Source organism: Phyllobates terribilis, unplaced genomic scaffold, assembly GCF_046119375.1.
Source record: "Phyllobates terribilis strain yellow unplaced genomic scaffold, ASM4611937v1 Scaffold_11__3_contigs__length_659146591, whole genome shotgun sequence".
NCBI classification, from domain to species: domain Eukaryota; kingdom Metazoa; phylum Chordata; class Amphibia; order Anura; family Dendrobatidae; genus Phyllobates; species Phyllobates terribilis.
Window position 1 is genome coordinate 309,458,729 of NW_027362771.1, and position 12,261 is coordinate 309,470,989.

At 44.8% G+C, this 12,261-nt stretch overlaps 1 protein-coding gene across 1 annotated transcript in view; it reads right to left on the minus strand.

The window, feature by feature from the left end:
* Positions 1-805: 805 nt before the first annotated feature.
* The window catches only part of TSPAN33 (tetraspanin 33), a 65,399-nt gene continuing 53,943 nt past the window's right edge, over positions 806-12,261 (minus strand). Inside the window, exons 7-8 of the mRNA XM_073652528.1 lie at positions 3,592-3,753; positions 806-2,292 (exon numbers count right to left, since the gene is read on the minus strand). Coding sequence (XP_073508629.1) covers positions 2,191-2,292; positions 3,592-3,753 — 264 coding nt within the window. The 3' untranslated portion in view covers positions 806-2,190. The remainder of the gene's footprint in view (positions 2,293-3,591; positions 3,754-12,261) is intronic.

Consider the following 12,261-nt stretch of genomic DNA (forward strand, 5'->3'; position numbering starts at 1 on the left):
TAATCCCCATACAGAACAATAATTATACCTATATTCCTATGAGATGTTGATTAGATATATCACCAGGCGTGTGTAACCCCGATATTCTACACATAATCCCAAATAGTTACAATCTTTTTTCCCTGGTTCTATTATTAAACTTTAATCCAGCCGTATGGATGTTCTGATTTATTTTAGTATTTCCATTGAATTCCCTCTGATTTCTTTCTATATTACAGGTCAAGAGTTAAAAACTGCTGCTTCTTCTAATCCAGTATCAAGGCCAGAAGTCATTTCCTGGTCTGCATTTGAAAAATGTGCTGCCATCCTAGTGGTCGAGTCTAGCATTGCAGCCCATCATCCCATCATCCCAATATGCAGTTTAGTACGTCCCCATTTAATTCTATGTACATGTATAATTACACAAAATGTACTTTTGTATGTAACATGTCATTTTATTCCTCAACCTAATAATGTCAGAAATGTGGCTGTTTTAAGAAAGTAGGAAAGTGGTGTAAAGAACAGGAATGCAGCGATTCCGAGGTTTTCCGTGTAGGGCTTTCTGGATCCTTTAAGCGCTCCAGAATGTTACTGCTTATCCTGACACGTAAAGGGCACCTACACCTACTGGCCATGTATATATTTTAGTTATGATATAGCAAAAGGCACACACTTTGTGAATTTATGCGAAAAATACTTTGGTGACAAATGTTGATAACCACAAAGTCTGCAGGAAACATACTTACTACTGTAAACATCTGTAGATACAAATCGGTGGTCCCTGATGTCCATATATATGACCCACTTTTTATAAAATGTATAAAGATTTTACTTTAATCTCAGATTATTGTACACATAAAAAATAATTTAACACTTAAGACACAACAATAAAAATTTCTGATAGATATGACCATATCTAACTACAATCACTGGTAATACGATGTCTTTCTACGGTAGAACAGCAGAATATAGAATTTATAAAGTCATTGTTCCTCTAATCAATTAGATATGTTCAATCTAGCCTGAACATCCTGGTCTGGGTATGGCTACTGTGATTAGGCACTATTCCAGAAATGGGGATACACCAGCTGTGGGTGCACCGGTAGAAAAAGGACAGCAGAAAGAGTAGAAAACATCACCATTTTATACTCATTCTTCTATCCAGATAACTTGCATATGAAATTTCTTAAAGTTCACAAAGAGGCAAGAGGAAAGTTTGCATATAAATGTGACCACACGCATTAAATTGCTGTCAGTCTAAAGACCCCCATACACATTAGACTAAAGTCTGCCGAACTAGCCGATATCGATGGGCTCAGCCAACAGTCTAATGTGTATAGAGAGATAAGGGGAAGTTTAGGATCAGGAATGGCCAATTTTCAGACTGTAAATCCTTTTGCTCTCCTGATATAAGCTGCCGCTAGAGATGTCTGGCAGCGGCTCTCTCATAGGGAACACTGAAGCGCTTGGCAGAGTGAGCGCTCCTGTGTATGGGAGAGTCAGGTGAGATAGGATCATGTGCATGGGAACTTTTAATGAGGATACATCACAATCAGGGGCGGACAGAGACTCTGTGCAAGATCACTCTAGTAGTCTATCAATAGGTCATCATACTACAGCGCTTTATGTACCTGCGACAGAAGCTGACCTGCTTTGGAGGTGGAAATGGGCCCCCTTATCTCTTGGGCTCCTGTGCAGCTGCACCAATTGTTAGCCACCTACCCCCATCAGAATTACCACATATCTTAATTCAAAATTGTTTTGAAATTATATGTGGTCGTTCACCACCTCTCACTGATAGAGCAGCGCGCACTGAATGCAGTCCCTAGCAGAATGCAGTAGATTGAGTTTTAAGGCAATTATCTGTATAGCTTTAATACTATGTCACATCTGAGTACCAGAAATACCCTGTAACTAAGCCAAGAACACTTTCCATATAAAAGCTCTATGGTCATTGAGTTAAATATATAATCTAGCCAATGAGATCACTGTAACAGTACAAAGGCTTGGCTTCAAGTGGTAATTTGAGTCCTTCCAATCTGTGACAACGAAATACAACAATTAACACTGGTTCTGATGCAGACAGATTCTCCGTTGCTGCTTCTTCTACGCCCTGGTTCTGGCTGCTCCTCAGGATCCTGTAAGGATTTTCCTTGTCTGCTCCATTGTTGCTGTTCAGAGCAGTGTTGGGCGCATACGCCTGGCCTTCTGTCAGTACCAAGGGTCGGACCGGTGCTGCAGGTTGTAACTTTGGAGTTTAATTTGGTCTCTGATCTGGTTAATCAGAACCTGAGATAGGAGAATTCCAACCAGCTTTTTAATAACCAAAAAAAAAGAACAGACAAAAATTACCTAGAGTATTTAATGTACTTTAAGTTCCTATAACATTTCTATGAGATGCATTGAAATAAGGTTCGAAAACAACCTGAAAATACTGCAGAAATTCTTTCTGTTATTTGTAAATATCTAATTTAAAGATTAACTAAAAAAGAATTTCCTAAAGAACTTTGTCCAGCATGGAAAGTTATGACACTTTGCAAATCCCTTTATTAGGGAATTTGTCTTCATTCCTGTAAAAAAAAATTGCAAGTGGCTTCCAAACCTCAGCTTTTCCTGTCAATTTTCCTGTCTTCAGCTGTATTGATATCAGAAGTGAGATGGTCAGCAGCGGTATCCTTCTCTGACTGTTGTGCTCATCAAAACAACCTCCTACAGCAGCTCATCCCCAGAGTTAGTGAGACATACACTGGCATGTAAAAGTTTGGGCACCCTTGGTCAAAATTACTGTTATTGTGAACAGTTAAGAAAGTTGACGAAATGTTCTCTAAAAGGCCTAGAGTTAAAGATCACACATTTCCTTTGTATTTTAGGCAAAAAAATATATATATTGTAATTTTTTCCATTTTACAAATTACAAAAAGGAAAATGGGCACCCTTGGAGATTTGTGTACTCAGATAACTTTGACAAAGGTTTCAGACCTTAATTAGCCTGTTAGGGTTATGGCTTGTTCACTATCATCGTTAGGAAATTATGCAAATTTCCCAGGTTTGTAAAAAACCCAGAAGCCTCTAACCTTGTGCCAAAAAAACAGAAGCCATGGGTTCTTCTAAGTAGCTGCCTAGCACTCTGATGAAAATATATAAAAGATGAAAATATATATATTTTTTCTCCCTAAAATACAAAGGAAATGTGTCATCTTTAACTTTAGGCCTTTTAGAGATCATTTCATCTTCAAATGCTTAACTGTTTACAATAACAGTAATTTTGACAAGGAGTGCCCAAACTTTTACTGTAGGTGCTGATCCGACCCTTTCACTGCCATCATCTGTACTCCAAATGAGTATCTTCTGATATCAATACAGCTAAAGGCAGCACATACATTTTGGAAAAGCAGGGGTTTAAAAGCCACATACATGCAATTTTTTTTATTAGAGGAATGAAGAAAATCCGCTAATAAAGAGATTTGCAAAATGTCATGACTTTCCATGCTGGGCAAAATTATGAAAAAAAAAAAGAAATTGTAATTACTTTTATCAGCACTGGTGAGACCAAAAGATTATACCAGTAGAGAATATAAGTACAAGGTCTTATATAAGTATAATATAATGTACCTGTGGGATAGCAAGACCTAGTGCAACCCCTCCAAGCAAGAAAAGGTTACTATGCAGCCAATTAACCAGTTTGTCAATGCAGCCATTTGTGTGTATAAACTCTCCTGCTTCTAAATAATTGAGCGTCTGCACGCCAAAGCCACACATGGTGTTCACGACAGCCTGCAAGAGATTATATAGAAGTATTACATCATGACATGATACTTAACAAATGAATGACTTCCTCCTTGTGCGCAGTTCCCGAATCGGTTTATTGCTCTCACATCTAGAAGTACAGTATGTAGCGCTATCAGCCTATTGCTTAGTGGAAATAAGAGATGATCAAGATGTTTGCATTATGTATTAAATGACACTGAACTTTACTGAAGGCAGTATGACTACAATTAGCTAGATATTACATAGTTTACATACATTTGCACATGCTGCCTATGGAATATGCCAGTAAAGCTGCAAAATGGTTAAGGCAAGTGGAAATCTTTAGAAAAAGAAAAAAGTTCTTATGAAGCTTCACTGAGACAACCATGACCTCATATACTGTCTGCTCCTCGCACGCTATATGTAGTATGTTATATAGGAACTGTATTTATACTGTACACTACATGTGACCTTTAGAACAAAACTATTCTGCAGTACTGCATTTTAAATCATTTACCAGGTATATCTATAATATAACCGGGGATGCGTGTCTATGTCTGAAGCCTTTATAGACTGCGCATGTGCGACGCGCAGTCTGGCTCCAGACAGAAGAACGCATCCAGCCGTTACAGGTAAGAGGAGTGTATGGTGGCGGAGATCACGGTATGTGTAGGCACTGAACGCATACTGCGATCTCCGGCGCCATACTTACCTGACTGGGAGGAGCGCTGCCACGGCGCCTCTCTTCGCCGGAGACCGGGGCAGGAGTGAGGCGTCGGATCGGCGCATGTGCGTAGCACTATCCGGCGCCATTTTACTGAAGACACATTTGCAGTGTGTCTTCAGCAAAATGGCACCGGACAGCGCGGTTTGGTATGGGCACGTACTCCGGCGCTACACTCCTCTCCCAAACTCCGGTAGAACAGAACGCAGCAGCGCTGGAGCACAGGGAAGAAAGGAGAGTATAAGTGTTTATTTTTTTGTATGCGTGTACAGTGTGAAAGGAATGAGGGGGCTACACATACCAGGATTGGGGGGTGAGGGGGCCACACATACCAGGATTGGGGGGTGAGGGGGCCACACATACCAGGATTGGGGGGGGGGGGGTGAGGGGTACCACACATACCAGGATTGGGGGGATGAGGGGACCATGCATACCAGGATTGCGGGGTGAGGGGACCATGCATATGAGAATGAGGGATACCACGCATACCATTATTGGGGGTAAGGGGGACCATGCATACCAGGATTGGGGGGTGAGGGGACCATGCATACCAGGATTGCGGGGTGAGGGGACCATGCATACCAGGATGAGGGGTACCACACATACGATTATTGGGGGGTAAGGGGGGCCATGCATACCAGGATTGCGGGGTGAGGGGACCATGCATATGAGGATGAGGGATACCATGCATACCATTATTGGGGGTAAGGGGGACCATGCATACCAGGATTGGGGGGTGAGGGGACCATGCATACCAAGATGAGGGGTACCACACATACCAGGATAGGGATGAGGGGTACCATGTATACCAGGATTGGGGATGAGGAGTGCCATGCATACCAGGATAGGGATGAGGAGTGCCATGCATACCAGGACTGGGGATGAGGGAGCCATGCATACCAGGATTGGGGATGAGGGGTGCCATGCATACCAGGATTGGGGATGAGGGGTGCCATGCATACCAGGATTGGGGATGAGGGGTGCCATGCATACCAGGATTGGGGATGAGGGAGCCATGCATACCAGGATTGGGGATGAGGGGTGCCATGCATACCAGGATTGGGGGGTGAGGGGACCATGCATACCAGGATTGGGGGGTGAGGGGACCATACATACCAGGATTGGGGGGTGAGGGGACCATGCATACCAGGATTGGGGATGAGGGAGCCATGCATACCAGGATTGGGGGTGAGGGGTGCCATGCATACCAGGATTGGGGGGTGAGGGGACCATGCATACCAGGATTGGGGGGTGAGGGGACCATGCATACCAGGATTTGGGGGTGAGGGGACCATGCATACCAGGATTTGGGGGGTGAGGGGACCATGCATACCAGGATTGCGGGGTGAGGGAACCACACATACCAGGATAGGGATGAGGGGTACCATGCATACCAGGATAGGGATGAGGAGTGCCATGCATACCAGGATGGGGGTGAGGGAGCCATACATACCAGGATTGGGGATGAGGGGTGCCATGCATACCAGGACTGGGGGTGAGGGAGCCATGCATACCAGGACTGGGGATGAGGGGTGCCATGCATACCAGGATTGGGGATGAGGGAGCCATGCATACCAGGATTGGGGGTGAGGGGTGCCATGCATACCAGGATTGAGAATGAGGGAGCCATGCACACCAGGATTGGGGATGAGGAGCCATGCATATGAGGATAGGGGATGAGGGGTGCCATGCATACCAGGATTGGGGATGAGGGGTGCCATGCATACCAGGATTGGGGATGAGGGGTGCCATGCATACCAGGTGTTATGTTCTGCTACCAGAGCTAAGGAAAGAGAGGAGATCTGTCCCTACAATAGAACTCAGCTTAATCCCTACGATGTAACAGGGAACCTGATCCTGCGATCAGACCTGCTAAAGTCCTAAGCTAGTCTGTACGGAGACCTATAGATATGGGGAAGGAATCCCTACAAGTACTAAGGACTGGGAGGAAAATGGGACACCTCCTAACAGAAATAGTAGCAGACAGACGAACAAACAAAATATATAGAACATAGAGGTCCGTAGACCAAGCAAACTAACAGAGTTAGATACAGAGCACAGGCTAGCTAGAAAGTAGTTATACAATGAAGTCCAGCAAAGCCAGAAGGGCGGAGCAGGATTAAATAGGCCAACAAGGTCATGTGACCAGCAAAGGAAAAAACCTAAGAGCAAGGTTCTAACAGTACCCCCCCTTCTAAGAGGATCCTCCGGATCCCCTAGGACCAGGCTTATCAGGAAATCTCCTGTGAAACGCTCTGATAAGTCTGGACGCGGAAACATCATCCGACCTCACCCAAGAGTTATCCTCGGGTCCGAAACCTTTCCAGGCCACAAGATACTGCAAACTACCTCTATACCGTCTAGAGTTAAGGATGCGAGAAATTTCATATTCCCCGCCCTCCACCACCGGAGGAACAGAGGCAGAGGCGTCACAATCCGATACAACAGCTTTTTTCAACAGAGAGACATGAAATACCGGATTAATTCTCCAGGAGGTAGGAACCTCCAACCTAACAGCAGATTGGTTGACAACCTGAAGCACCTTAAAGGGCCCTACAAACTTGGGACTCAATTTCTTAGAAGGAATCCTCAACCGCAGATTCCTAGAGGACAACCAAACCATGTCACCAACAGCGAACAAAACCTCCTGTCGTTTTCTATCAAAGTAGTCTTTAGATTTTCTGTTGGCCTCCTGAAGATTACCACGCACATCCGTCCAAACTCTCTCCAAATCACCGGAAAAATTCTCCTCCTCAGGCACGGCAGATCCCAACTTGGAGAACGACCCAAACGACGGATGTCTCCCAGAACAACAAAAAAAAGGCGAACAACCAGCAGAAGACGATGTATGATTGTTCAGAGCAAATTCAGCAAGTGGCAGAAACTCAGACCACCCCTCTTGATTGTCTGCCACAAAACAACGCAAGAACTGCTCAACATCCTGGTTTTTCCTTTCTGTCTGGCCATTAGATTCAGGATGATATCCGGACGAGAACGACAAATGAACTCCCAACCTGTCACAAAAGGCACGCCAAAAACGAGCCACGAACTGAGGACCCCTATCAGAAACAATGTCAGTAGGAACGCCATGAAGTCTGACAATTTCCTTGACAAAGGCATTAGCGAGAGTTTTAGCGCAGGGCAGTTTGATGAAGGGAACCAAGTGACACATCTTGCTAAAACGGTCCACGACCACCCAGATGACAGTAAAACCCTCAGAGGGGGGAAGGTCAGTTATAAAGTCCATAGCCAAATGTGTCCAAGGAGCACTGGGAACCTCCAAAGGACAAAGCAACCCCGCAGCAGGAGTATGTGAGGACTTAGATCTAGCACATATAGTACATTGACGCACCCACTTAATGACTTCCTTCTGCCATCCAGGCCACCAAAAACTGCGACCCACCAGTCTCTTGGTCTCAGAGATTCCGGGATGACCTGCCAACCGAGATTCGTGACACTCAACAAACAAATCTCTCCTAAAGGTCCCAGGCACAAACAACCTCCCATGAGGAGTGTTAGATTGGGCATTCTCCTGTGCTTTAAGAATCTCATCTTCCAAAACGGAGTCCAAAGCAGCTATCACAACACCTTCTTGTAAAATGTTCTCCTCTTTCTCAGCACCGACTATGGGAGAAAAACTGCGAGACAAGGCATCCGCCTTAACATTCTTAGTACCAGGGATGTAAGTAACGGAGAAATTAAACCGCGAGAAAAACAGTGCCCACCTAGCCTGACGGGCATTCAGGCACTTGGCAGCATCAAGATATATCAGATTTTTATGATCCGTAAGAACCTGAACGGGAAATTCCGCACCTTCCAAGAAGTGGCGCCAGTGTTCAAATGCGAGTTTAATAGCCAATAATTCCCGATTACCAATATCGTAATTCAGTTCAGTCTCCGAAAATTTTTTTGAAAAAAAGGCACAGGGATGTAATCCATCCCCGTTATCCTGAGACAATACTGCGCCAACCCCCACAGAGGGAGCATCAACCTCAACCAAAAACGGCTTAGTCACATCAGGCTGCATAAGGATGGGAGCAGAGGTGAACCTCTCCTTGAGATACACAAAAGCTTCAATGGCCTCAGAAGACCACTGAACCGCATCAGCACCTTTCCTGGTGAGATCGGTCAGAGGTTTGACAATACTAGAAATTTTTTTTATGAATTTTCTGTAATAATTGGCGAAACCTAAAAACCTCTGTATCGATTTCAAACCAATAGGCCTAGGCCATTCCTGTACAGCTTGAACTTTAACCGGGTCCATCTCAAAACCTTCGCTGGAGATAATGTAACCCAAAAAACTAATTCTCTGTACAGCGAACTCACATTTCTCCAGCTTAGCAAAAAGCGAATTGTCCATTAATAACTGTAATACCTCACGTACGCTCCGCCAATGAGACTCCAGATCCGGCGAATAAATCAAAATGTCATCCAAATACACAACCACATTTTTGCCGATCAAAGGTCTAAGGATGTCATTAATAAGATTCTGAAAAAATGCAGGAGCATTGGTAAGACCAAAAGGCATAACCAGATTCTCAAAATGACCCACAGGAGTGTTAAAAGCAGTCTTCCATTCGTCACCCTCCTTCATGCGCAACAGATTGTATGCCCTCTTAAGGTCAATTTTAGAGAACCACTTGGCCCCCATTAACTGGTTAAACAGATCAGGAATCAATGGCAGTGGGTAAGGATTGCGTACAGTAATTTTGTTAATCTCACGAAAATCCAGACAAGGACGTAAACCGCCGTCCTTTTTTTTTTACAAAAAAAAATCCAACCGCCACAGGAGACTTAGAGGGCCTAATGTGACCGGCGGCCAAACTTGTCTGTATGTATTCCTCCAAAGCCTTCCTCTCAGGAATAGTAAGGTTAAATAAACGACTTTTAGGAAGAGTCGCTCCAGGGACAAATTCAATAGAACAATCATAGTCTCTATGGGGAGGCAAAACCTGCGATTCCTTCTCAGAAAAAACTCTCCAAAAATCCTGAATAGGAACAGGCAATTCTCCCCTATCCAAAGCTGCAATACGCCCGTTACAACACTTGTCATAACATTTATGGCTCCAGGATTTAATTTCACTGGTAGACCAATCCAGTACAGGATTGTGAAATTTTAACCAGGGCAATCCCAATATTACTGGAGAAGGCAAGTTATTCAAAACTACCAAATCCAATTTCTCATGGTGAACACCATTAATAGTGAGAGGAAATTCACAGACCTTGAGAGTAATATTCTTCAAAGGGGAACCATCCACAGAAACCACAGCAATGGGGGATGATAAAGGTTCGGGTTTTAAATTGAGTCTTTCCAAGAATCCCCCATCAATTACATTCAGAGTAGACCCACAATCAACAAACACCCGAAATTCCATTAATTTTTCCTGAGCAATCATGGAAGCAGCTAAAAATACACCCTTGGAATTTAAACAGGCAATACGGGCATGACTGACCATTTTTTTTTCTTTCTTCATACGAAGCTCACAGCCTTTAATCAAATGACCAGATTTTCCGCAATAGAAACACAAGCCTTCAGAAAATCTACGGTCTTTTTCTTGAGAGCGAGGTGCCACCGATCCAATCTCCATCGGTTCACCACTGTTAGTACACACATTCTCATAACCAGAAACTGACATAGCAGAGGATTTGCTCTCATTAACCCTTGCACGCAGTCTCCTATCCACCCGTATAGCTAATTGCATAGCCTGTTGCAAATCTTCAGGTGTAGGATAAGCAATTAGCAGGTCTTTAACCCTTTCATTGAGCCCAGCAAGAAATAGACTTTTCAGAGCAGAATCGTTCCACCCTGTTTGAGTAGACCAACGACGGAAATGAGTACAATATTTTTCCACATTACCTGATCCCTGTTTCAAACGTCTCAACTCAGTCTCAGCAGATGAGACACGGTCAGGATCATCATATAATAGTCCCAAAGCAGAAAAAAAACTATCCACTGATCTGAAGCATGTATCACTAGGTTGCAAAGAAAAGGCCCACTCCTGAGGCTCTTTGCGCAAAAGTGACATTATGAACCCTATGCGCTGGGATTCATCCCCAGAGGACTTGGGTCTCAAACGAAAATACAATAAGCAAGCATTTTTAAATGAAAAAAATTCTCGGTGTTCACCAAAAAATAAATCCGGCAAACATACCTTAGGCTCCAAGAAATGTGCTCCAGGACAGTTACTCACGTGCTGACGGAGCTCGGCCACCTCCAGAGAGAGTCCCTGCAGGCGTTTAGCCAAATCCAGAACCGACACCATGATGGAACAGAAATATCTTTCCTTAGAGAATTTGCAGGCTGGACTTACTGTTATGTTCTGCTACCAGAGCTAAGGAAAGAGAGGAGATCTGTCCCTACAATAGAACTCAGCTTAATCCCTACGATGTAACAGGGAACCTGATCCTGCGATCAGACCTGCTAAAGTCCTAAGCTAGTCTGTACGGAGACCTATAGATATGGGGAAGGAATCCCTACAAGTACTAAGGACTGGGAGGAAAATGGGACACCTCCTAACAGAAATAGTAGCAGACAGACGAACAAACAAAATATATAGAACATAGAGGTCCGTAGACCAAGCAAACTAACAGAGTTAGATACAGAGCACAGGCTAGCTAGAAAGTAGTTATACAATGAAGTCCAGCAAAGCCAGAAGGGCGGAGCAGGATTAAATAGGCCAACAAGGTCATGTGACCAGCAAAGGAAAAAACCTAAGAGCAAGGTTCTAACACCAGGATTGCGGGGTGAGGGAACCATGTATACCAGGATTGCGGGGTGAGGGGACCATGCATACCAGGATGAGGGGTACCACACATACCATTATTGGGTGGTGAGGGGACCACGCATACCATTATTGGGTGGTGAGGGGACCATGCATACCAGGATTGGGGGGTGAGGGGACCATGCATACCAGGATTGCGGGGTGAGGGAACCATGCATACCAGGATTGGGGGGTGAGGGGAACCATGCATACTAGGATGAGGGGTACTACATACCAGGATAGGGATGAGGGGTACCATGTATACCAGGATAGGGATGAGGGAGCCATGCATACCAGGATTGGGGATGAGGGAGCCATGCATACCAGGATTGGGGATGAGGGAGCCATGCATACCAGGATTGGGGATGAGAGGTGCCACGCATACCAGGATTGGGGATGAGGGGTGCCATGCATACCAGGATTGGGGATGAGGGGTGCCATGCATACCAGGATTGGGGATGAGGGGTGCCATACGTACAAGGATTGGGGATGAGGGGTGCCAAGCATACCGGGATTGGGGATGAGGGGTGCCAAGCATACCGGGATTGGGGATGAGGGGTGCCATGCATACCGGGATTGGGGATGAGGGGTGCCATGCATACCAGGATGGGGGTGAGAGGTGCCATGCATACCAGGATGGGGGTGAGAGGTGCCATGCATACCAGGATGGGGGTGAGAGGTGCCATGCATACCAGGTGGGCACAGGATCCGGCCGGGAACTGCACGTCACAGTGCCTTGTGATGTGCAGGGGAGGGGGGGAATATGGAAATGAAGCTAATAGGCTGGGATTTCTTCGCTTCCCCCAGACAAGAAGCTTGCCAAAACTAATTTAATAAAAAACTATTACAAAGCAAGTGGACCTCTAATATGGGCCATACAGGTAAGTATAGATTCACATTTCTATCACCTGTATGCCCATATTAGAGGTCTGATATTGCCCAGGGGGGTGACAGATTCCCTCTAACCCCTCCAGTGAACTTCGAAAAATAAATTAATAAAAAACGTGACTAAAAAAAAACTATGCTTTTTCATCATACTGCCCAAAGAAG